Below are 27,495 nucleotides of genomic sequence, written 5' to 3'. Positions count from 1 at the left end.
AAAGCTGCTACTTATTAGTTTTGCCCTTGAACTAAAAAAACCCCACAAACCAAAAAAAACCCCCAAAAATAAAAAACCAACCCCAAACGAAACCAAAACCCCAAACCAAACCCAAATAAAAGCAAGAAAAAAGGAAAACCTTTATTTAATTTTTAGTTCTTCAAGCAGACAATGCAAATAAATTAATCTGAGAGATACTTCTAGCTCAAAAGTAACCTTATTAAGTTAAGCTCTCAAATCACACCATTTCTACAATGAGACTGAGTGTCCACCTGAACGTTTGGGATGGGCTTTCTCAAAGCAGTGGTCCAATTACATGCAAAAACTGTCAGTTTGTGTCCACAGAAGCTCAGTTTAGGGAAATGCATGTAACATCACCATGAAAATATAATTAGTGAAAGAACTTGATGCAGCAAAACCAAAGCAAATCCCACTCTTCCTTGACAAAACCCATACTCTGTTTGAATACAGCTAGGGAGTTTCCAGGGCAGGTGGGCATCCAGCAAGTTTTACAGGGGTTCCTGCCATCATCAGTACTTGGGTGTGAAAACAGATGCTTTGGGAAAAAACACCAGGTATTCCGTGGAATGCACTCATAACAAATGCCAGCATTCATCTGAGCCACTCTTTCTCTCTAATAAGAGATAGCAATATGTGGGAGAGGATTACGAGAGCCAGAATATTTGCTGACTACTAATCACCTGAAGGAATATGCACAACCAGGAGCGTGAAGAATGCTACTTAAGGAGGAAAACAGAGAACAGCCTAGGAGAGGAGGAGAGGTCTTTTCTGTGGCCAAGGTGGATTTATAGTCACTGTTGTGTGGTTACTTCATACACAAGATGTATGCAAAAGAGATACTTATTAAAGGACGGTGCTAAGAGGGCCAGCATGGTGGAAATACTTTGCTTTGCTTGTTGAAGAACCAAAAACCTCAGTCCTCTGCTTCAAGGTATCTTTGGCCTTTCTCATCTCAGTAACTTAATTTTGCTAGTGCACTGGCATTTGGCAGTATACAACCGTTTGGCTCTGCTTCACCAGCAAAATAATGTCTATTTGTGATAGAAGGTCTAAATACAAGTTTTCACAGGAATCTGCAACCTGAAACCTGAGCCAGCTAAAGTTACAGTAAAAGGAAAGACTGCTAGCACAGTTCAAGAAAACTAGTCTCTTTTTCGAGTCATCCTTCAGCTCTTTCAACTCCCTGTTATTACTTGTCTCTAAATTAATCCAAGTAGCTAGATAAAATAGTGCTACTAACTAGTGAACCCCAAATGATCCAGGAGATATTGCTCTATGATCTTTGAGGCCAGCATGTTCTCTGCAGCTCTTCCAGGAAGTCTGGAGAAAGAGGATATAAGTCTGCGTGGAATGGTAAGTAGAACCTCAGTTCAAAAATTCAACTATACACATGCTCTGTTTTAAGTATGAAATTAAATTAGTCTTTATTCAGAAATAATAAAAAAAAACCACCCAAACCTCAAGCATCTGCTACACTGAGCCCACGAGTGAACTTCACTGTTGTCTTTGAAACTTGGAGATCTGCCTTCATCAAGCATCTGCCTACGTGCTCTGCTGAATAAGGGTATATAGGAGAGGTTCTTCATCCACTGAAAACCATGCATGTGCTAAGTGCTTTTCTGAGTCACAGCATACAAAGCAAAACTGCTTAAGGCCACCCGTGAGCTGGAATTGTCCAATCAAGTCTTCATGCCCTTTCAAAGCAACATGAGACATTAAAAAGGAGCAAAATAGCATTTGAAACACAGGCTGCAACTGTCTTCATATAAAATTGTTCAATGGAAATACTTCAATTTCACATCCTTGAATAGTTTTGTTCTTCATTCCTCATATATGTGGATATCATATTCAGAATCTGGAAAGGGAGCAAGCCCTTCGCAGCACTCCTGCCTGCATGTCTGCCCTTTTCCTAGGTCTTCACACCAAACTCATGACTAATTCTTCCTCACTCTTTATACACAATTCACATACCCTCAGCCCCCTCAGCAACTCCAATGTGATTCACCTCACCCACCTATTTCAGAAGGCATTGCTTTAGGCTCCCTAATAGTGGAAGAAGGAAACACTATCAAAGAACAATCCATCACTTCCTGCTTCAAACATGTACTTTAGGATGAGATGACTTGCTTGGAGAAAAAACACACAGGGAAGCCAGAGTAGCTCAGGTTTAAAAGCCACATTTACCCAAACAAAAGCCAGTATCTCAGCTACTTCTCCCAGGAAAACTCCTACCTGCCTGAATAGTCTCTGCAAAGATCATTCACCCATTGTTATCACACTGACACTACACTTTAAGGTCTCCCTTCATAGGCTCTCCCAATTCTAGCTCATCAAATGTGAGCTCCTAATATTTGTTTTTCAAGTCTGTCAGCATGTTCCCACCTAAAAGAAGGTAAAAACCCATCTCCCTTTCTGGATCAAGACTTTAATTGGCTAGTGATATCTGCTCTCACTGTCCATGGAATGTCAACAATGACACCTCTATATCCTCCATAAAATGTTCCTTTGACCCAAGACTTCATGACAGTTCATTGCTGATGACCACTGTCACCTTACTGGCTCATTTTTAGTTCTCTCTCTCTCCATCCATTTCTTCTTCCTTAGACTTCTAAGTCTTGGGCTGGAGCCCACTGTTTGTATTTGAAAAGCACATATCACGGTGAAATTAAACTCCAGGACTGGAGCAAGAGAAGGTCTAACAACAGTCTTTCACTACCTGGAGGGGAAAGCAAAGACAAGCAGTAGGCCTCATTCACAAGGTGCAGCATGGGAAAATCTCACAGAACATGAAGAAAAAACTATGTACCATGACAACAACTGAGCATTCGAAAAGAGGTTTAGGGATGTTGTGAAATTTCCATCTTTGCAAATTTTCACAACTGAACTGGGTGAGGCCCCGAGCAACATTATCTGGTTGTGGAATTAGCCCTGCTTTGGGAAGGAGACTGGATAAGAGACCTCTAGCAGTCCCTTCCAGCATAAATTATTTTTTCATTCCTTGATTTTAGGACATGCAGCCCCTATAGTAAAAAGAATAACAGAGAATAGTTACTCCCAAACTCTTTCTATTGGCAATGTGTAATTAACAGTTTACAGACTGTGTCTTGAACAATAATCAGCAACCTAGAGGCTTTGAGGTTTCTCTCACTCATGTTTCCAATGTTTTGGACTCTGCATAATCATAATTAAAATATTATGCTAAATCCTATGAAAAGGTATTTTAAAACTATTGTCATATTTATAGATAGAATTGTCCTTTAACCTTTCTTTCCTGTCTAAAATTCCAAAATTTTGACAAGACTTGGAAATATTAATGAAAATACTTGTTTTGAGAAAGTAGGGGTTTTTTACAGCTAAGAAGGTCTCTCAAGTTCAAGATGGACTAAATAGCTGATCTCCCAGCAGTTAGGACATGTGGCAGGATGACTAAAGATCCTCACTCCATCTGATTTGGAGCTTGCCTAGGCAAAATCTTGTCATGTGCTCTGAGGCATCATTCTTGTCAGCCAGAGGGATAACCCTGGCCTTCCTCTGCACTGAAAGAGAATCGGTAACAGATGAGGCAGCCTGGTCCCTGGGTGTCCTCATCCCCAAAACAAGGAAACAGCATAAATCCTGTGCTCCTTTAAGTAGCCCTGGGGACTGGAACTGAGAAAGCAGAAAGGTTACACCTGTGATGGCCACACTACAAAGTACAGCCACTGGTGCTGGCTTGCAGGCCATCTCTCTGCTTCTGCTGGCATGAGCCTCCTGAAACCCAAGCTATGCCTGGGCTGTGGGAGTCTGCTACTGCCACTCAACGGGAATTGATACTTTAGTCCATGCACCGAGATGCCTGCTCACAGAGCCTGGCTGGCAGCCCCACAGGCAACCTGTTCAGACTCATCAGCACACTTCCTTATTCACTTTTGCCTTCTTTCCTCCCTCCTTTCTACTGGAGAAGCCACCCCTGCTAGAGGACAGCACTCCCAAAACTAAGGCAGCGCAGAGGTAAGAGCACTCAGAAAGCCTCCTATGTCCCAGGAACCTGGGTAACAGCAACAGAAGTTATACCATAGCCCTCAGAGGCAAGTGGCTCCTTTCCAGTTCTCTGGCACTTCAGCTACTATTACCAGGGCAAGGGTTTAGCATTGCAGTGAGGACAGCTAATGTATTTTAATCTCCATCTGCATTGCTTACTATTTACTTTCCCGGCATACACAACCCGGAGTGGATAGTTATTCAGCCTGGATTACGCAAAAGTTTATAGAGCTTTAATTAGTTTCACTTTCTTAATGCTCTGTTGAAGAAGTACTTTTCAGCTCTCGAAATACCAAATGGATTTTCTTTCTTATTTAGTGAAAACAAGCCACGTTTCTGTACAAACATATGCCGTTTAATTGATCATTCCCGGAGAAGGACTGCTTCCAAGTTCTCCACCCATTTAGCTCCACAATAGAGCTGTCAATCTGGGGAACAAGACATGCACCACCAGGAGCAGCACTCCCAGCACCTGACTCTCCGCCTGGGCTCACTTGCACAGTGATGAGGTACTTGTGAGCCAGAGGTCAGGGCAGGGTGTTGAAACCCATCTCTGTGAACTGGCTTTCTCAGAACACCTCTGTTCCTGCCACAGCACTTCCCAAATGGCACAGCCTTTGTCAGGATCAGAACATCTGCTTGTGAGAGCCAATCCAAATGATCCCAGACCCAGAGAACTGATCGGTACTAGGAAAGCATGACAGAGAATTTTTCAGGAAGCATCTAACAATTATCCCCACACCAGCACCAGAAACTGGAAATAAAATGTATGAACATTTGGACATGATTGATGAAATTCAAGCAGCCCTTCATCTGAAGGACAGTACTTGTTAACTGACTGATCGCAGTGGTAAACAACTAGTTTCTATTTGTCTTCTCTTGTAACAAGGGCCACAGCAAAATTTATCCAACTCTTCAGAGTAAGAAATAAAACATATAAAGTTCTTTAGTCAACACTCACCAGCTCAAATCAAATATAGCTATTTTCAAAGCTATTAAGATTTTTTAAAAAGGATTTAGCAGTAAAAGAAATTAATTCTTTATAACAAAATAATTTGATAAAGCAAACCAGCAGGAACTATTTAGTTGTCAATACTGGTTGTTATGAATAGAAAGATAAGGAGGCAAAGACAATGTTTATGCAGTGCTTTAATGCATATCATGTATCTACAGAAGGCAAGGAGGTGTCATGTAAATCGCTGGACAGCTCCAGCTTTACATCCAAGAATTAATGCTTGCACTTTTGCACTTTAAGGAAGAACAGACTACCATTTGGGATTAAAACTAGTATAGGGTAAAAAAAAAAAAAAAAAAAAAAAAAAAAAAAGGACATGTATATAATCAAAATTTGATCTACCAGTTTCAATTTATAAACACAGTGGAAAAGTAAATTCCTGCAGAAATGTCATTTACTGGATAAAATGTTAATCTAAAGTAAACCAGCTTTTCCATAAAGCCTCCTTCTTGGGTTTGCAGTGCTGCAAACCTGAAAGTGACATAAACTGAAAAGATCAAAGTCAGCAGTGTGTGTGTAGCCTGTTTTTACCTCCCACATTTCCTCACCTTTCCCCCTCCCCCAAAAATAAAACCTGCAGAACTATAAAAAAAATCTAGAAATGTGCAAATGTTTGTTCTAATATAGTATTTAAAAATATTTGGTTAACTAATATACAGGGCAAATGAAAATAAAAAGAAAACAGAAACACACTTCCTTTAAAAGTTGATGCTATCCACTAACTTGGCTTTTGTCATTGTGAATCTTTCGGATCATCACATCACGAGCAGGATCCCACAGTAATCTCTAACACAAAGAAAGCTGATCACTGAATTCGAAGCAATGAACAGTTTGCATTAGAGGAAAATGCCTCCCTCAGGCACTCATTGAGAGCCCTGAGCAATGGTAGTACGGCATACTCCATCTAAACGAATAAATCACACAGTGCAAAGACCTGTTTTAATTATTTAATCATTTATACTGTTAAATATTTAGAATGGTTCCTTGCCACATTTTTGCCCCAAGCAATCTAGCAGTATCTCAGACAGTTCCCAGGAATGCTCTAGGAGTTAGGCTGCACCACGGACCATTCCCGATGGGCACTTTGCACACCATCTCCCCATTCTAGAAGCTGAAGGAGTTTAATAGTATGGGCACAAACCACTCTCTGGCATTTGGCCTGAAGGCTGAAGAGCTGTTCTAACAATCTTAAGGTACTAGTGGAGATAGAAACTAATCGACAGAAACTAAACAAGTATGCACCTTATAGCGCACGCTGCAATGAGATCCCTGCACCGTCTTCCTCCACCAGGTTCAGCAGAGGTGTGTGAGTGGCAGGGCAGGCACAACAACGCTCTGGTTTGCAACATGAAAGCCACAGAGTTTATGGGACTTAATTTCTCCGCTTTTGACAGCATAGCAATATGTAAGCAGATGCCTCATATGAACAAAAGCTAAAGGCTGCTTGCTTTCTAGCTAAGGGCAGCTATGAATACCACTGAAATGTTTCATGGCAAAGCTATCAGTCAGCCAACATCAGCCGTTCTTCTTTGCGTACAGCTACCTGCTTCAGACATTCAGTAATTACCACAATATGGCTACAGATCTAAACCTTGCCAAAATCCACCACCAGGAAAGGCTTCTCATGATGAGATGTTTATGCTGCATTAATTCACACCAGGACTGAATTTTGGCAGTCTCAGTCCAGGAATATTATTTAACTTGTCACCACTGGCTGATATACTCAAACTGCTCTGGCTGTTTTAACAGCCTCGGGAGCACATATGAATTATGGCAAACTTTGCTTTTGTTTTTGATTAATAATCCCCCCTCCTCCAAATTACGTGAACTCAGCAAGGACTCTATATCAAAATGTCAAAAGATTCATTTGCCTTTGTTTTATGATTTGTTTGGTTTTCACATTCAAATAAATGCATTTTCCAGTGTATCATATGTACAGAAACCCTTTAAGAACATAAATCTCAGAGCCTGCTGTGCAAGTCTTCACCCTTTTGCTGACCAGCCCTGTGAAATCTGACAAGTCATTTGTGACACCATTTTCACGTGGCAGATGTAAATCTGTATTAGAAAGTTGCCTCATTTCATAAGTGTTGCAAACCTACAGTTCCCATAAAATACAATTGCTCAGCTACTGCAAAAACTTAAGCATCCTTAATCACATAAGGGCCTGCTCCCACAAGCAGCTATGTCTTTTCTCAAATCCACAAATGTGAATAGAGCCGTTGACTTCAAGTCAACTTTCAAGTGTTTTCAAGTTAAACAGGAACTTAAGAGCTTTGGATTTGAGCCAAAGTTTTAAAACATTGCTCTTAAGCTTCTGGGTGCAAAGTTTCCTCCAGCTGTGAAGCAGAGATACAGACCTACCAGCAGCAGTCACGAATGAAAACACACCCCAAAAGAACAGTAAAAGCTCTGCTTTTGCTACCACTGGCGCAACAAGAGCTGTTCTATACACGAGGCTGAAGATCGTCTTCCAACACATTATTTCCACATACTGCACAGCCATACACATGACTATCAGACACAAGTATGCTGCATCCAAACAAGTTCCTCTGTGTAAGTGCACTCGGAATACACTCAAAGTACACATTTATCTCAGACTAAAGGCATTTTATGGAAACTTGACATTTTGATTCTTAATCTGCGCTACTTTTTTTTTCTCTTTTCCTTCTTTGAAGGCAGCTGTTTTCTTTTTAAAGCAGCAATGTAACTACCCAAATTTACAGAAATAATGCGAAGTTACAGAGGAACTAGAAAACTCTCCATAGATTACATCTACAGAGGAAGCACATGACATTTTTTGTTCATTGAAAAAGAATTAGTCTGGGCAGCTCTCGGTACCTGGGTACTTCTGATAACCTCACTGGCAAGAAGTCCCCCTCTAAACACAAACTGAAATATTTTTATAGGCCAAAGGAAACAAATAAGGGAAAACACCGCCTGGAAGAAGGACTAAGAAACAAAGGTTAGGAAGAACTGGTTTGGGATTGAAAACAGCAAGTGTGTAGACCCATGCCACTGATCCCATGTGCACTGATACCTGACTGGGGAAAAAAGCCATTGGCGGAGTTGAGAAAATATTCTCTGTCTTCTAAGAAAGCTACTGCAAAGCTTTTTAGATTAAATTGTCACTTGCCTTTGGAGCCTGTTGCTTTTCCTGACCTGGCTTCCCTCTATCTTTCTTTGTAAGTCGGAGGGGTGGGGTGGGGGGTGGAGGCAGAACACAAGGATATAGAACAGATTTTCTTTATCTAAGGAAATGTTAAAGATAGGGCAATTACACTACAGTCAAGAAGAATCACTGATCACTGCCACCTTTTTAATGCTGTGGAAACAGCCTTTACAAATTCTGTGCAAGATCAATGTACCTCATGCTTAATCTCTCACATCTGTTTTGCAGGTGTGACCTACCACACTTAAAACTATCACTTAAGCCATCAAAGTCAGTCTGACTTAGGAGTGTGGGCTGGGAAAGCTGTTTTAAGTCCAGTCTGGCACAGGCCAATCTTATCTCCACCTCATCGCAGCATCACACATGGGGAAGCTGGTAGGAAGGACCCAGAGAAAAAGGCTCCTTCACGTTTCACTCAACAGAAACAACAGAAACGCAGAGCAAACACCTGGATGGATGCACAGGCTGAGCGCTGCCCTTTGCCAGGGCCGTTTGCTGATCCCTGAGGTGAAAGAGCAAACGATGCCGAGCGCATGCTGTGAGGAGAGGCACCAGGACAAGGGGCTGGGGACAACGGGCACCAGCCAGGGCCACCCACTGCCCCACTGAATTGGGCTGTGGCAGAAGAACCCCTTCTTCTGGGGCAGGGAGGAAAACCCCAGTGGGGTCCCTGTGCTGGACCTTTCCTGGCAAGGAAAGGTGACAGGGAGGCGGCTGTTTCACAGGGAAGGGGACACCAAGATGGGCCACGGTTCAGCCCAGGGGCTCTGAGGGGACCCAGAGGGGAGAGGGTGTTCCGGCAGCTGGAGTCAGGCGCGACCTTTGAGGGAGCGGGCAGCAGCCACCGGGAGGGATCCCTCAGCGCCCGGGGGCGGGCAGGACCTGTGGGGGAGCCGGGATCGGCAGCCCGGACGGCGTCCCACAGAAGCACCTGTGAGCAGGTAACGGTCTCCAGGCGGGGCCCCTCAGAGCCGGGGACCGACAGCAACTCCGAGCAGAAAGCGGTCTCCGGACGGGTCTCTCAGAGCCGGGGGCCCGAAGCACCTGTGAGGGAGCCGGTAACGGCTGCTCGGACGGGGTCCCCTCAGCGCCCGGGCGCGGGCGGGACCTGTGAGGGAGCAGGTCTACCGGGACGGATCCCTCAGCGCCCGTGGGCGGGCGGGACCTGTGAGGGACGGGGCACAGCCCCTCGCTCCCTCGCAGCCCGAGCGGGTTCCCTGCGGTCGTGAGGTGTCCCCCGCCCTCCCTCCCTCCCTGCCTCCCTCCCTGCCTGCCCCCGCGCCACCCCTTCCCCGGCCTCGGCACTTACGGGCAGGAGCAGGAGCGCGGCGGCCGCTGCCGCCGGGAGGCTGCGCTGCGGCGCCCGCCCCGCCATGGGGCCGGCGGGGCTGGTGGGGGGGTCTCCCCGGGGCTGGCTCTTCCCGCTCAGCCGGAGCCTCGGCGCTGCCCCGGCGCTGGCATCTCCCCCCTGCTGCTGCCCTTGACCCCTGCCCGCCGCGAGGAGCCAGCCTCAGCGCCGCCGGCGCGTCCCAGGGCAAACCCCCGGGAGGGAGGGAGGGAGCCGGGCGGGGGAGCCAGCCCGCCCTCCGCCCAGGATGCCTCGGGGATGGAGGAGGCGGGGGGCGCCCCGGGGGAGCGCGACCCTCCAAGCCTCCAGGAGCAAGGGGACCTTCCTCCCCCCCTACGCTGAATGCATGCGGGACCCCCCCCGTCCGCCAGGCACTGGGTGCAATGGGGACTGCACTGCCCACAATCCTCCAGAAGCAATGGGGTAACCCCCTCCCCAATCTACCAGTGCAATGGAGATCCTTCTCCCTAAGCACTGGATGCGACTGGGACTCTTTCCACACAAACCTCCAGAAATAACGGAGATCCTCCTCCACCCCCCACATGTCGGGGGTGTTACTGTCTCAAAGTTTCTGGGAACAAGAGGACTTCCCCTGCCCAGGCTCTAGGTGCAATGGGTACCCCTGTCCCAAATTAGGTGCAGTGCAAACACTCCCTGCAATCCCCCAGAAGCAGGAAGAATTCCTTCACCACCGTCCCCTCCTGCCAGGCATTAGGTGCAATGTTAAGTCCATTGCCCATAAACTTTCAGGAGCAACAGGTTTCCTTTACTGCCCAGGCACAAAGTGCATTGTGGACCCCCTCTAAGCCTTGAGAAGGAAGGGGGAATCCTCCCTGACATTGCAAGGTGAACCACCTGCCAATCCACCAGGAGTAAGGGGACACACCTCCCCCCTCAGTCCTAGATGCAATGTTATGAGGCGCAAGGAGGACCTCTGCTTCCAAGATGATGAGGAACAAGTCTCCAGGCTTCCTGGGTACCCCAGGGCAAAACAGTTCTAGCCTGTTGGTCATCAAATTAACCAGCACACCTTCTCCAAAATCTCCAAGCCTGTGTGGCATCCCCTTTGCTCTTCTCCACCTGCAATGGGAAGCCCTTTCTTCCCCAGCACTAAGCCTTGTAAGACTTCCCAACAGCATGTCTAGCTGGGAATGTACATCCTCCTAGTCAAGCAACCCGAAAGCAGCTTGTGTGGCTGTTCCTTGTACATTTGGTCTCTGAAACAAGAGACATTTGTCCTACTCATCTCATCTATGGATACTTGTCAGGGTAGACCTCTATGCAAGCACAGGCAAAACAAGGTCACACCATATCTTCACGCCATATGCACACTGACACACTTGCCCAAGGGACTTCTGGCCTCTTCTCTATTGCCCTAGGTAGTTGCTGTTGCTAAGGGAATTGGAGTCTTACAGATGTGGATGCCCAGCCCTGTTGCAGCCCATAAGTTCCTGGGCATAACATAGATTAATTAGTCCCTGCCTTCTGCATCCAGCTAGGCCTCTCCATACAATGGATGTGCTTGTGGTATTGTTCAGCTGTGGGCATGAGGCCAAACCCTGGTCTACCCAGTGCCAGCAATGAGCCTAATAAGATTTTTTTTCTCCTCTGCTTCATGCCATCTGCCCAGAAGACATCCAGCTGTGTTGTGAATCACAGTCAGGACCTGCCCACAGCTGCAGCTGGGACGGTCCCCAAAAGTCCAGCTGTGTCCTGAGGCACACAAGCCTCAGTCACAATTCTGGAGCAGGAGCAGACATGACCTACTCTTTCCCAGCCCAGCTGATGGATTTCCGTAGGGAGCAGTGTCATACACTTCCCGTCACCTCTGATGGGCAAAGCCAAAGGTCTCCTTTCAGGGAGGTGTTGCCTTTTCCTCGCTGAGACACTGCCTTTCCACCACCCTCCCTGTTTTTTTTTAAATCAAAATTGATTGGCATAAAGGTCATGGTGGCACAGAGGAAAGAGTTCCAACAAAAATTCTAAAAGTTTATCAAGCCTTACTTAGCAGCAGAAGTAAATGGACATCTTTCTTTGGGGCCTTGCTGGATTAATTTGGGCTTTGTCATTTGCTCAGAAAGGCATAAAACAACAGTTTCCCACCTTGTCTAAAACACCTACAAGGAGGTTTAAATCCCTAGTCCCATGCGGGAGTCCCACTTAATACAGCGTGAATTTCACAGCAAGGAGATGGGCATTTATATACACTAGAGGACGTGGAATTCTCCTAACACACTGGCAAAAGTTTTCACAAAGCAACATTATTTTCTCTTTTCCTCTGGTTACTCAACAGTTTGAATGCATTTAAATATTTAAGCTTGCCTAGTTTTTCCTCCCCTGTCAGTTGCACACCAACATTTGTTTCCTTTCATTATTAAAAGAAAACAAACCCATAACCCAAAGTTGCATGCTTCCAATTAATATGAATGCTTTCATGAAAAGGCAAAAGGAGGAATAAACCCAGCACAATTTTTTATTGCATTTAAACATCCACCTCCAGGACTGGAAACTTACACGCAACAGGATTATGTGAACCCATGAGAACTGGTAAAGGAAGCCTGAAGCTGCATGTGCACAGGCATAGGTCAGCTGCCTAAAACCAGAAAGGTTTTCCAGCATGCTGCTCCACGGCTTTCTGTTATGATTTATCTGTGTTTATTGTGCTGTCCAGAACCAGAGCCTTATAATGTTAAAAGCTGTATTGAAAAAGAACACAACAATCCCAAATTGTGACTATCTAAGGATTAAACAAATCATTCCCTCAGTCTCATTTCCAGGGTTTTTCCTCTTATAGCTGAGTACAAAGTCTAACTAAAGCTTTTCGTTGGCTGGGTTACTTACAAGGTCACTCCCCTTCAGATTGCCCTGGGTTCTTTAAGGGCTGAGCTTATGTTGCAGCTTTTTCTTTGGTCATGGTGGGTCTGGGGACTCTTCTCCCAGCCACCTCCTTTTATAAAACTTGTAAGATGTTCAACATACTTCGTGGCTTTATGGGTGAAATTGGTCAAAGATTTAAAATGGAGACAGAGAGACATACACAGACATAAATATACACACAGTCATGCATGTGGATATGGCATAATGAAACATAAGCCTTGTTCTTTTAGGAAACAGGCTTAAGACCCATGAGATCAATACACAGGGATTCAGGAATGCAGAAGAATGTGACAATACTGATCAGCTGGATGGAGCGAGTCTCCATATGGGACCATGGCATAGATCCAATTGTTCAGTTCTTGCCCAAATGACTTTCAGATACTGCTTGCAACCATGCCCTTACAAGGATGATTCCCCCTTGCTTGTTTAGTGGTGGTTTTTTTTCTTTTTAAAGCGCCTGAAAGGAGTTGGACATATCTTCAACTCTAAGCCTGCAAGTATTCCCACTGCTTTCGGTGGTGAAACTGTACAGAGAGCATCCTCACTGGAGGAAGGGCATGGCCACCTCTTGATGTAACATCTAACATAGTAAGGTCCTTGCCATGTTTGGACACCTGAATAATTTCTACTATACAACTAAGTAACTTGATAAAGAGTTTTACTAATAGCCACAAACATCACACGAAACCTAAGTATCCAAAAGGTCGAATTGGACTGAATCAGGTGCCGACTTTGTCTCTCTGAACTACTGGATAGCCTGTCGGAGAGATGAGATGTCTTTAAGTTAAAGGGAACCAACAGAAAATACTAAATATGTCCCTTCAAGTGAGATCCAGATCCCTTTTCTATGGATGTGTTACGAGTAGAGCAATGGCAGGGATGACATCATTGGACTGCTCATCTGTGAAGTGGGACACCAAGAGTCTTAAGCAACAGGTCAGTTTACTGGGGCTGAGCTCCAGTATGCATCTGTCCCATGAGTATCTTGAATAAGCACACTGTATGGGTTTGCCAGGAATAAGTACGCCCTTTGAAGTTGAGCTTCAACTGAAAATCTCTGGGACCAAGAAGAGATGAGTATATGGTGGTCACAGACATATGGTTGGATGCAGGGTAGTGCTTGCACTTTTTGCTAGATGTTCAGTGGATCAAAATATCCAAAGAGCCCGGGTTCAGTTTCTTACCCTAGGCTCTCTCTACACTCAGTGCAAAATGCAGGTTTTGCTCTTATTGCCAGAAATTAAATGATGCAGGCTTTTGGGGAAGGTAAGCAGACTGAGTCTCCACTTGGGACCTCAGAATAGGTTTTAGGTCTCTTGTGCAAGATCTGAGTGGATCCGATTTTAAGTATGTATCAGATGTTTTATTTATCACCTAAGCTAATAAACCCCTTCCAGAGATGTTTGTGACAGCTCAGAACAGTTACAAACCTCTGAAAGTGTTGTACTGCCCTGTCCCCTTTTGAATGCATCAGTGTCAGCTCGTTTCGAAGAGGCAGGTGAATTGATCTAGGTATGCTAGGTATGCCAGGTCTGAAAAAGGTCAGGCTGGGAAAAAGTATGGGAGAAGTCCCCCATACTTCTTGCAGTGTGAGTGAATGCCATGATGACATTTGAAACCAGAATAATGTCTGCAAGGGAGGAAAGTTAGCTGGAGGGTTCTTATTAATAATGAATATAATGGTTTCCTGAAATAATGGTGGGTCAGTGTTGGTAACGAGCACAGCTCAAGATAACAGAAATCACTCTGACAAAGTAAAGGCACATAGTTTCTTCCTCTTCAGTAAGCTAGTACTTGTAACTACACTTGAATGAGGAATGTAAGTAGGATGGAGGAGAAAATGGTGATATTTAAAGAAAGTTCCATTGTTTGAAATGGGTCCTAACAGTGATGTCTCTGGGGTGTAGTATAAACCTTGGGATTGTGGGGAGAGAAGGAAAATGAGGCGGAAGGATCATCCCTTAGGCATAAAATAGATTTTCTGGCTTTCTTTACCGTGGAACTTACATGGACACTGTATTCTCATGGAATAACAGAGGGCTTTTCCTTGCAACAGCTCAGTGTTTTGCACATCCTATTGCCAAGGCAATGTGGTCAGCTCATTGCTTCCCAAGAGCCCCACAAACCTAAGCTAGTACCAAGCCTATATGGTCTGGGTGAATTGTTCTGGTGGCTGCAGGCACTGCCAGATGCTCCTCTGTCTCTAGCCAGGTGGGGGACAGCCAAGCTGCCACATCAGGGGATGCCTGTTTGTGTGCCTTGCAGTGAGACTTTCAGGTGCCTTGCTCCAGCTGACAGGCGGGCTGCAAAGGACAACTGCCAGCCTGGACACCATTGCTCTGAGGGCATCTCGAAGTTCCTCGGCAAAGCAGTTTCAGAGACAAATTCCTTGTCCAAATGAGCAGGGTGGAGCCTCCTCTCAGCCCAGGACCCTCCTGGAGGGAACACAAAGGCAATACATCCCAGCAAGTTATTAAGATCAGGTATCCCACCCTGGGGAGAGGGGAGCGAGAAGATCTTGTCACAGACCACAACTGTCATTAAATCTGCACTGTTAACTAGCACTGTTCTGTCCTGTGGAAGGGACTGTAGACATCAGTGCCTGGCAGACATCTCAGGCTAAAATCTGGGGGTATTGGCTGCAGGATACCACTTTTTCCTTCAGCTTTCTCTAGGTGAAAATGTCCCCAGTTCAATGCACTCCCAGCTGGTTCACACTGTTTGTGATGGGAAGGTAGTTGGACTTGTCAGGAAAAGGCTCAAAAAGTTATTAGACCATTATCTACTGCAGAAAGATGAACACAAGGACAAGGCAAACATGGAGTGATACTTCCATCATCCAGAGTTCTGAGGCACATACTTATTGATACTGCCGCCTTTGTATTTCATGTCTCAGGGTGTCTTCCTCTCATGGTTTCCTTGGTTATCCAAAAAATTATTCCTGTGCCTCACTGGAAGGATAAGCTACTCCTTTTTGCACAGATAACATGAAGGAGGAGGAACTACTGACAACACAGATCCCAACTCAGGAAATCCTTAGTTGCACTTGCTTTGGCCCATCCATACTTATCTAAGCACTGAAACCTGTATAAATCTGTGCCAGGGTTGCAATTACTTCAGTGGGACTTTAAAATATGGTTAAATGTATTATCAGGAAATGTTTCCCTTTACAATGGGGGAGGAGGAAAATGCGTCATGAGAGCAACTGCCACACTGATACCCTTTCAGTAGAGCTGACATTTGGTGGATCCTTGGTATGACTTCATTATTTCCAAATAACTTTCAAGTTACTTCTGTGGAACTAAATCTTGGTTATTCAAATAGCAGAAAGAAATATCCAATTTAGCCTCTCTCTTTCACTCTTTTATCAGAAACATATTCTGCATTTTGCATTTAGATTGCAGTGTCAACCTGTATTTTACCATACTGATGCCAAAAGGTATCTGGCACTAGACAATCAAATGAAGATTGAGACCCCCACTTTCTGCATCTGACTTTAATCCATTGATTACACTTAAATCTGACTCATGTTTTTTCTCTAGTAGTGCTTTCTGCAGGATGTAGTTTTCAGTGCTGTGTCCTAAATTTTATGGTGGTTTTCCAACTTCACAGGCAATGCCTTCAAACAACGTTCACTCTCCAAGGGCTGATTTTTTTTTTTTATATCAGAAATCTTGAATAAAAATTATTAACACAGCTTGAGGGCCAACTCCCCAATCCTTTTAACTTGAAATAATTTTATAGGTAACTGTTAAGGCTTCAAATTGAAGAACTCTTATTACAATACTTTTGGGAACATAGTGTACAAATGAGAGACTCAGCGGTTTGCAAAGAGATTCTTATGACCCTTATTCTTCTCTTCCATTTGCCTTTCTCTTTGGATCTTTCTGACTCAACTGATCTGTCTAGATTTTTGCATTTTCTGTAAGATATGTGTTTGGCTCAAGAAACTTGTTAATCTAGCTTTCAATGTCACCTTTCATGCCATAGTAGCTTTCATTCTGAATGAAGTCCTGCAGTTTAAATGGGTTACTATGGACAGGTCTTCTCTTATGAACTGAGAAAATTAAATGTAGGTGTCTCCATATTTTAATGCTGAGCTAGTATCATAGTCAGTGGAGATCTAGTGAACCTAATGAAACCTAGGAAGTACTTTTCTGTCTAATCGAGATACCTTTTTGGGGTTCATTCTCTGTGTTCCACTGGCTGTATGGAGTAGATCTCCTTCAACCAGAGTGAGGCATCTAGCTCACCTGGAGGCATCCAAATACAGCGTGTCTTAATAGTTGTACTGAATCATGTACTGCATGTCAGCCGAACCGTGGTTTCACAGTTTACATATTCCCAGCCCATCACAAGGCTCAGGGAACCAGACAAGATAAGGTGTTTAGCCTCTGTGTGCTGCAGATTGAGCGTATGCACATGGCGGGTGACTGCAGCCAGAACACGGTAATTCAATTAGGTCTTCACTGATTTCCTTACATTTCAGTCTGTTATTTCTGCCAATCTTCATCATTGCCTTTGAAAGCTTTCCTGCTGAAGTGCAGCTTCACCAAATTAAATTTTGAGAAGAACCTTCCCTTGAGCAGGCTGCTCTGAATTCTTTGAGGTTTCCATTATTTTAGTAGCTGAGCTGTCAGCAATTTCTGGCCCAAAACTGTCAAGTCACTTTAGGATTTCCTTATAGAGGGCTATCAGAGCACCACATCATGCAATAGTATGTCAGGAATTTCCATGGAAAAACTTTTTGCCAGTGCAAAGTTTGTTTTATTTCTTGCCATCATCTGACAGCACTGCTCGTTTAGCTTTTGTAGTGAAATATTTGAAAATCACTTCTTTTTTTCCTTTTCCCCAATAACTCTTTGCAAGCTTTCTGGGAGCTCACAGAACAGCAAACAAACAAACACGCAAAAAATGTTCGTATTTCTTCACATAATTGCCTGAGACTGTCAGCTTAGTGGAGGAGCCTCTAAAATTTGCCTCAACAGTTGGCAGGTAAATGAATCAGACGCAGTTTTGCAAATAATTGTTGTCAGTCACAGCAATAATACTCCAATTTTACACTTTGTAGCCATGTGGATTTTGGTGAACTAATACTGGAGGTACACACCAGAGAACCAGGCTTAGAGAGTGGAAGAATGTGTAAAATGAGGATTTTCTGCACCCATTTCCCTGGACTTCAGCTGCCAACATAATCTACCTCTTTTCATCTCTAGCCTGATAGTGCTGTGTCATTCCTGAAGAAAAGCATCTCTCTTTTCCCAGGAATAACTGCCTTCTATTTCGGATTGCAATTGCTGCATTTTTCCATTCTGGGTGCCTAAAGTTAGCCACTTGAACCCATATTGGGCATGTAAGCATATGCATTTGTGTATAAGTACCAGCTTTACTTCAGTAAGCTCAGTATCCATGCAAAATAAATTAGAATTAGCTATCCCTGTGAGTTAGGACTCTTGGATTGGACACATAGTTATAAAATTTATCCTGAAGTTACTGATTGTGACCATAGAGTTTGCTTTTGCCATGTTTGAATTGGTATATAAATTGCTGCAAAAATTGCTGCTGAGAGTCAAAAAACAACTTATTTATCTTCTGTTAGGAAAGAGAAACAATGGACTTGCTCATAATATTTTTTTTTCCATTTTACTTTATGCCCTTCAGTCATCTCAGTTTTGCTAGTTACTAGAGTCAGCAGCAGTACAATACTCCATTTGGTAAACAATAGGTCTAGAAATTATGCTGATAAATATAAATAAATGCAAGCAGACAGACTGCATACTAAGCAGAGGTTCCTGTTAATATTTCAGTCTCTAAGACATTCATAACATGTCCAGTATAAGACACTGAACTTTTAAGAAAGGATGTAGGAAAAGAGGCATGGTTCCTAGGAAATATTCTGGCTCAACAAATTGGCATCATAGGTAGGGCTGGGCTGAATAAAAGTCATTATTTATAATGTATCTACAGATCTGATTTCTCCACTCTCCTTTTATAGTCAGTGGACATCAATCAATACAATCAGAAAAATTCAGCTTCACAACACCCAAAACTCAATGTCTACAGGCAGCAGTCAGTCTGTTGACTCCAATCCCAGTTCTGTCTGCTCCTTCCATTGACTCCGACAGGAGCTGAGAGCAGTGAGTTCAGATGGGAACAGTTACACCATAGGTAACTGAAGTTGGATGAGATGAATCCTATCCAATCTCTCATGAGAGAAGAAATTACACTGCAAGTTTTTTTTACTTGCCATATACTTAGCTGTTCTTCATTGCCACAGTATTATGACAGTTTACAGTCTCTGAAGATCTGGTCCAACACACTTAAATCCTTACTGAGAGGCACCGCCTTTAGGCATGAGAGCATTTGATTTCTGACACTCATCTTGTTCACAGTAATTAATTAGTGTCACCTTTGGCAATACTTCCCTATGATGAACATCTGTCTCCTAGAATCTGAATCAAAGCTGCATGTGTTGCCTTATTGTATAGGAGAGCTCTTACAGGCAAAAGAGCTGTAGGACCTTCTATAATTCATATTAATTTGCTCCTAAATATTGCAGCAATCAGCTACAGCAGTTTCAAACTTGATAGCTTTAGGTATGAAATTTTACAGAGTAATGCTTCATGCACTCAGTATCTAATTAAAATACATGCTGGCGGGCTTACTGTGGCTCAGCCAAGATTGCTTGTGTTCATTTCCTTTATCCCTTCTGACGATCAGTCATAATCCCTTTCCACAGGAGTTCTTTGCATCAGATGTCCTTAGCTCCAACAGCCTCCATTTCCACTAAGAGTCATTTTGGGGGGCTCACAACTTATTTCCCAAAGAAATGATGGCCTTACTGATGCTTCCTTAGATTAGGATGGTCCAACCTTTTCCAGGCTATCCATGATCCATATCCATGATATCATATGTAAGCACTGAAATCTCACACCAGATGAAGTTAGCAGTGGATCCTACAAAGTCCTCCAAGGGATAAGGCAGTTCACATTATCAGTAAAAAAAGATTTGGCTTTTGGAGTGCACACACTTCATTACTAGTCTACTCTGGTGTTTCCATGGACACTGCAGAAAAGGTGGCAAAGTGGGTGGACTCAGCCTCTAGATTACCAAGGGAAACATCTCATAAAAATGTAAAGGAGTTCCTGTAATATTCCAACACTTGATTCATCTTAGCAGAGATGAAGTTATCCAAGCACTTACAAAAATTTCCTTCCAGATATTTAAAGAAAAGAAATTATTTTTATACTGGTTGCTCACCACTCTGCATTTCTTAACCACCTTTTCATCCATATACTCTCTTAAATCTCTAATCCAGCCAGTACTGAGCTGCTGTCTCAGCTAAAAACTATCCTTTGCTCAGGAGTGTTTTTATTCTAGACAATTTGTAGGGAGAAACTGACCCACCCAAGCCTATCTTCCTCTAGCATTCTCTACCACAGAGACTGCACTGTAAGAAAGACAGCGATCTCCTCAAAGTGGAGTACTGAGTTTTAACATGTTCCTATCAATCCTTTATCCATCCCATTTTTCAAAAAAACCCCACCTTGCAGAACGTAATGTACCACACTACCTGGCAATGGAAGGGGAACCATGGCCTTGTTTATTCTAAGTGGAGGATTAAATGTATTCAGGTTTTGATCTTCCCACTGTAAACTATGGGTCAGGGTGAAGAACCAGTTCTACTGGCAAAACTTCATGAAAGGAAGATTTTTATTAGAAGTCATGCTGAAGTATCTGTGAAAGGAGCTAATTCTATTACTAATAGATGAAAGAATGAGTTCTGACAGCAGAAAAGGTGTGTATCATTTCATGCTTATTTATCAGATAATTGGTAATGAAGAATTTATTTTTGCTCAGAAATTGAGTTCCCTGGGTATTGGCTGTTTGTCAATAAATGCTGCATTACACATGGAGGTATGAAAAGGAAAGGAAAAGATTGTTGTTAGGGCTAATGCAATTTACACTCTAATGAAAACAGAGGTAGAGAGATTGAGCTGAAGGCACCTGCAGTTGAAATGCTTAAGGGTGTGTAATTTCTGTCTTGTTTATCTTCTTTTTTTAGGTGGAAAGCAAGCAAGACACTCTTTTCCCAGATAAACTGATGAGAGCAATTGACTGAATCTTGAGCTTCTTCCCAGAAAAAACAAGTTTATTCTGTTAAAGACTGAAATTTTATGGATAAAATGGTTCAGCTTCTCTTTGATTTCAAGAACAGATACAGAAGTTGTTTGATGGACTTAAAGGCTTCATCCATTCTCATTTGAAATCTTTGAAACAGCTGGGTGAAGCATGTAAAGATGGACAGAATAATATTCCTGAAGCACCTGCAGCTGCCAGTAATACTGGCTGAATGGCAGATAGACCCCATAGGCCTTTCTTTCAATTGACATGAAAAAAATTCAGGATGCTGGTGAACCATACAGATCCAAATGTGTCCTGAAAACAATGGTTCCTGCATGATAGCCTGTGAATCAGTGATAGGTTATGATGATCAAATGCAGCTGCACTGCAAAATCACATCATCCTTACAAGACTTGAATTAAAATTCAGATATGAGTCCAGCTGTTCCACAAGAATTCTAAGGTTTGCAGTATTTCAAAAAAATTAAAAATCTAGAAATTTCCCTATATGGAGGCAGAAAGCAAGCAGCAGTAATGGATGAAACCAACATTGTCTTGTACCATGTTAGCACACATCTTCTGATCCAAATTGGAAAGTCTCCAATGTATTCTACATTATTTAAGGGAAAGAGATTCAAAGAGTTCCTATCAGGGCTGCAGGAAACTAATCTATTTAAAAAATAAGCTTGGGGATTTTCCATACCTCACCGGCCAGGTCCCTGAGCCTGACTTTGAAGTCAGCCCTGCTTTGAGCAGCAGTTAGACTAGACTTCTCCAGAGGTTTCTTCCAACCCATATTTTTCTATGATTCTCTATGTTATTGCTGTTTATTTCACATGTAAAGAGAGAATTTTTCCTTTGGGAATAATTGTTGTAGAACTCCTGAGGGGACAAAAGGTGGAGTCTAGCTATCATCAGTAGATGTGGTCATTGTCAGGTTACGCTCTACCTGTGTGATTTACACCAGGAGCCAGATGTGGCATAGACTGGCTTCAGATCCTGCTATCTCCAATACCTTGTCTGGCTTCCCACACACCCCCCTGCCAAGGGTGGTACCAACCAAAGGGAATCAGGAGAAAGCTGAGTGAGTTGACAGTCTGATCTGGCTCATGTGGAGAAGATAAACAGAGCTCACAGGACCCTAGAGTGAAACACAGACAAAAATACTTTTACTGAAAGAAAGGAAAAGGTATTTATGGCACAGGGAGTTTCCCACAGGTAAGTCTTCACAGAGCACTGCCTATTTTAGAGGTTTTCTCCTCTTTTCTGGCATGGGACCATACCTGCTATCTAAATAACTCCTTCAGCAGAGGGAAATGAAAAAAACAACTAATCCCTTGACCTCTCTATCCAGAGGAATTACATTTGTCTACTTTATGCGACAATCAAGATTAAAACAAAGACAGCAGGCTTTAGTCTAGTGAGCCCAGTGGGGAAGTCCTTTACAGAATAAGATATTTCAGAAGTAAAGCCTAAAACCAAGAAAAGGCAACCTTAAGTACACCTGCCACCTACCTTGTTGATCTTTGCTGAGGTGGCAAGTGCAGCAGATGAACCGTCTCAGCAGTACCTCTCCCCTGTGGTGCTGTCTTCAGAAGGGCTCATTTTTGACAGCATGTCTCCCCACTGACATCCCAGGGGACTCAGAACAATGTTTGGGAATGCCCGCTGTTCAGTAAAGGAGGCTCACCATGCTAAGCCTGTGATGGGTGACTGTCAGAATGCGAATGGTAGATTATCTCAAAATTGCCAAGCATTAGGATATAATACTCTGCATTCTCACACTATGCCAGTCTTTCTGTGTAGGAAGCTCATTGATTTTCAGCCTCCTCTAACCTCTCTCTTTCCATTCAGCAAGAATTACACTATGAGGCTTTCCAGGATGTGTAATTCCCAGAATAATCAGAAACTAAACAAGTATCAAATATCTTGATTCTTGAATTCAGAAAACAAAACAAAACATGAAATGGAGGAAAGACCACTTTGGTTTACTGGCTTGGGCAAGGGCATGAGAGGCAGGAATTCAAACCTCAGACATTGCACTGTTGTCTTCTTTGTTTTCTCTACCTGTAAAACTGGAAAGACCCAGCATGTTTTTGTGGTTACCATAAAATGAAGCATTAGTATGCAAAGCATGGAGCATGTGGTATTTATATCAAGATATATTTTGATGCTTGCATGGCCGGCAGAAAGCTCCCCTCCACTGCATGGTGGGTGCACTGGTTATTGAGTTTCTTTACTTTGAGGGTGACAGAGCACTGGAACAGGCTGCCCAGAGAGGTTGTGGAGTCTCCTCTGGAGACATTCAAAACCTGCCTGCATGTGATTCTGTGCAACCTGCTCCTAGGTGAACCTGCTTTAGCAGAGGGCTGGACTGGATGCTCTCCAGAGGTCCCTTCCAACCCCGACTATTCTGTGATTCTGTGAAATTAAGGCAACTTTTTGAGTCTCAACTACATAATAATTTAATGCTGAAAGCACAGGATGCTGGCTCCTACCTTCATCTGACCTGTGGACAATACTGTGAAAAAGGAAGAGCCATTGGGGACAACTTCTTGCTTTTCTCTTTCTTTCAGCCTCAGTTTTGAATTTGACATTTCCTGTGTTCTTATGGCCAATATGTTACAATAACCAGTATGAGTCAGGGCCACTGGCAAAAGGCTGCCAGGATTAATATAACCAAGTAATCCAATCTTAATGAGGTTTAAAAAGGAGCTTGACAGTAGTTCAAAAGCACTTATTAGATGTATGGCTTGTCTGTGATTACTGAAGCATGCAAAGAATGTTATTAATAGGTCTGCAGTCAGGTGAATAGGTCTGCAGTCTTGGGATTAATTTCATGTAGCAACAGGCAGCTGTGTTTTAAGTTAGTGGAAACTTCAATGGCAAACATGTTGATAAACTTTCCAAGAGCTTGAGGAAACACAGCAATGGAAAATGGATAAGGATAAATTTGTTGAGTAAACATTTGTATCTCACATTCATCCTTCAAGCACATCTGCTCCATTCACCTCAACTTCACAAACCTCCACAGGTAAACACATACTCTCGTTCCAGAGCTGAAGTCTGAAACTATGTATCTGGCTTCCCAACTGTGAGAAGGTATAAATGATTATGAAAATATTGACTGCTATGAATAGAAAATGCAGATGCCACTAACTCCTGGACAGGTCTGTGTGAGCACAGCAGTGACCGCCAGGTTAAAGGAGGAGTAACCTCCTTGAAATTGCAATGTAAAGGCATCTATAGGCTATATAGCTGCATTATGATAGCTGTGCCTACTCAAAACAAAGGACCACCTAGCTCCGTTTCATGGGCTAGGACTGTATGACTACCGTGAAAATGGCACAGGCATGTAGTACTGTCCTGGACTATTTACCCAGGCTGTGACAATTTTTATCCCAGCAATTTCCTAGGTCAGATGGTATGTCTTTGCATTTAAAAGCTATTAATCTATTAATAACTTTTTTAAAAACAACTTTTCTATAAATTTGTCTATTCCACATACATTCCATATTCATTTCTATATATACCCATTATTTTACACACATGTAAAGTCCTACCTTTACAACATGCTATGTCAAGGAATTTCACAGTTCATGCAGTGTGAAAAATAATTTTCTACCATTGTTTTTAAAATTCACACTTGGTAATTTTCTTTTACAACTCTTAGTTCTTGAAATGAAAGAAACAGTAAACAAACGTTCTTTGACCACCTCTCTGCAAGCTCCAAATCTTTCAGACACTGTGGTGCTTGCAATATTGTCCATTTTAAATTCACAGATTATTATTGTGAAATAAAGATAGGGTAACATAGCAAATAACCACTTTTTTTTGTTGTTTTGCCATCCACATTTCTAGTCCACTGGCTAACAATCTCTCCTGTCCTTCTCTGTTAGTTCAAGGTCTAAGATCAATAATTATAGTAGTCTCAGAATTGAGGACATAATGATTCCCAGGTTCACACATTTAAGCAAAAAGTTCAATGTCTAAAGACTGGTTGTCAGCACAAGCAATAGCACAAACAAGCAGTCATTTTGTAGAGGACAAAAAAAGTACACAAGTTGTTGTTTGTTGTTTTTTTTTTTTAATAATGAAAAAATACAGACCTTTGTGAGAAGATCATCTGAAGCAGAAAAGAGATAATGTGCTATTGCTGGAGCAAGTCAGCTTTACTGAAATTATTCTGGTTTCATACTAGTGCCAGAGAGAATACAGATTCATAGTTTTAAAATGGTCTAGCTACTGAGACAGATCTTGCCATTGCTACATGCAAAAGGCAGTAATTTTCATCAGTCTCAGTGGAGATCTCTGCTTAAAAGCTGAGTCCCAGTCCTGCTCATTTGTTTTCAGGAAATAAATGCCTTTCAGTAAGTGTACTTTTCAGTAGCAGTAAATTCAGTCTACTGAGCTTCTGAACAGCTGTTTAAATCTGGAGATTTAAGAGATTAGTAGGGGAATGCTTATTAAGAGTCAAGACATTAAGTCTCAATTGTCTACAGTGGCTGCGTTCTTATGATGAAGAGGCATCAGGTCACCTGCTTCATTAAGACCTAGTATTTGTTTATGGGATTCATTAAGGCAGAACACAAAATTCAGTGATCTGTCTGCTTCCCACCCTGCCATGGAATTATTATAACTCTCTTCAGCATCCCACAGGTTATGCCTTTACATTAAGAACTGCAGATCATCTGAAACAACCCATCAGAAACATTCCTAAGGAATGTTTTCCCACTGGGAAATGTCAACCTGTCAAAAGAAAAATGTATCATGGAAATACATCAAGTCTGATAAAACACTGCATTGAAAAATCAGACAGAATGCATCCATAGAAATATTCTCTCGTCAGTCTTTCAGGAGCAGCAGGGTTTGTTTTCCATTTTAACCAGCTTTTTGTTTTACTTTATTTCCCATGAAAGAAAGAGAGCAGAAATCATAATGAAATATTTTTAATGCCCCCAAACAAACAGCATTTGGTATTATTGTTGATTTTTTTTCATGGGGAAATTTGTTCCTCTGTTATCCATTTAAAATTGAATAATTTTTTTTTTCATTTGTCAGAATTTCAAGTGAAAAAGAAAATCTATTTCCTCCTCCAGTTTTAAATTGAGCCATGTGTTTCTGGAAGATTTAATCAGAAGTGGAACGGTTAAAGTCCTGCGAGCATTATCAGATTGGGTAGAAACAGGTGCTATGAAGCTGTTGTAGCAGTATAGGGCCAGAAAGAAGGAGGAAAACATGGAAGAAGAAAAACTGTGTAAATGGGGATGACAATATTGCCTCCATAAACTGTGCCTTTGAGTTCACATCCCTCCAAATCAGTTTCCCATGTGGATTTTATTCATAAGCGCACCACTGTCTAATTGTCACAGGTTTCCATGTTTACTGTGCATCTCTGCCTGGCTCTGTAGTCTACTGAAGCCAGGAACTGCGTATGCTATGCTGAGTTCCCTGGACACAACAGCTCTTTACCTGCTACTAAACAGCTGCAGTTAAGGTCAAAAATAAGACTGACTTAGAAGTAGAATGCTTGTAGTCAGGAACAGCATGGCATTGCCATGGCCAAAAATTCCAGATCTTTTCCTGCTCCCACTCAGGGAGCTGTTGAGGACTCAGTGTGCAGATGTGACAAGACACTTATTTAAGGAAAGAGACAGACAAGTCACATTTTCCTTCCCCCTTAAATTTTGAGGAACATATAGAAGTATATTTTCCCTATAATTATACACTCCCAGAAAGAGAAGGGAAAATGTAGGAAACACAGAAACATGCAATTAATAAGGAATACTGAAATATTTATTGAAATAGAAGGGCCAAATTCATAGTAGAAAAAAGTTATTAAGGGTTTTTAAATACAAAGACATACCATCTGACTGTGGGAATCTGTCTGACTGCACAAAAATCTTCATAGACATGAACACCTTAACCTTAGCCGGTACGGACTGCTATCAGGGCTTACTCCAGTACAATAATCAGCATAAATGTAGATTGATTCTCACAATGAAGCAAGAAGTCACAACTAATTTCTGTGCAATGTGGTATATTTTGCTTCTACTGAGACTAATAGTTTTACCCATGGGTCTGCTGTTCTTGTCTCCTAAAGTAATGTGTGCTCTCCTTTCTGTGGGAAGCTCTGGATGACAGTCATGGCAACTCATTGTGTCGCAGGCCACGTCCCTCTCAAAATGGAGCTACGATGGGTCAACTAGAAAGGCTAATTTATCTGAGTGGAACATCCTAATAACACAACTATATTGTTTCTATGTCCAGAATTAGCTTGGTTGAGACTAGACTGAATATCGCAGCCTTGGAGGACATTGCAGAATGTAGATGTTTTCCAGGAGGCATATCCATAATCTATCTGCTTTGGAGACAGATGCCTTCGGCTATCACAATAATATGTTATTGCTTTCCATATACGATCAAGAGCAACAGCGGCATTGTACAGATTTTCTGGCATTTCTCGTTCTTAGTTTCAAAATGTATTTAAGGCTACAGTGTTTTTTGGGTCAGTTATTTTGTTTGGTGGTGGTGAGAGAAAGTGTGGGAGAATTTCAAAATGGAAGCGATCTTCTCCAAGATTGAGGTGTTGAAATCTTTCCTGAAGAAAACCAGGAAATGGACCTGCTTGGACTTCTTGAGCAGACTGTCCCATAGACAGATATCAGTGGCAAGCAGGAGTTTGTCCTAGGCTTTTACATACCTTGGTTTGAGAACCACTGGATTGACAGAGTCATGGTGATACAAATCATCATGTCCTGCACTAGCTGGTGTCCAGTTACCAATAAGCGAGTCACTGTACCGTAGCCTGAAGGTGATAAACGCATGGATTACGCAGGATTACTAGGAGAAAAAGATGGCAATCATCCGTAAGAATGAAGTATCACAACAAGGAAATCTGGATCATCTAAGACTGAGG

The 27,495-nt window shown here is 42.7% G+C and overlaps 1 protein-coding gene across 1 annotated transcript in view; it reads right to left on the bottom strand.

Moving 5' to 3' along the window:
* Positions 1-9,707, bottom strand: part of CRHR2 (corticotropin releasing hormone receptor 2) — a 160,208-nt gene extending 150,501 nt beyond the window's left edge. Inside the window, exon 1 of the mRNA XM_037386824.1 lies at positions 9,538-9,707. Coding sequence (XP_037242721.1) covers positions 9,538-9,603 — 66 coding nt within the window. The 5' untranslated portion in view covers positions 9,604-9,707. The remainder of the gene's footprint in view (positions 1-9,537) is intronic.
* Between the last annotated feature and the right edge of the window lie 17,788 nt (positions 9,708-27,495).

The sequence above is a fragment of the Falco rusticolus genome, chromosome 4 (genome assembly GCF_015220075.1).
Source record: "Falco rusticolus isolate bFalRus1 chromosome 4, bFalRus1.pri, whole genome shotgun sequence".
NCBI classification, from domain to species: domain Eukaryota; kingdom Metazoa; phylum Chordata; class Aves; order Falconiformes; family Falconidae; genus Falco; species Falco rusticolus.
Note: the sequence above shows the minus strand (reverse complement) of the source record. Positions and strands in the feature narration are given on the sequence as shown.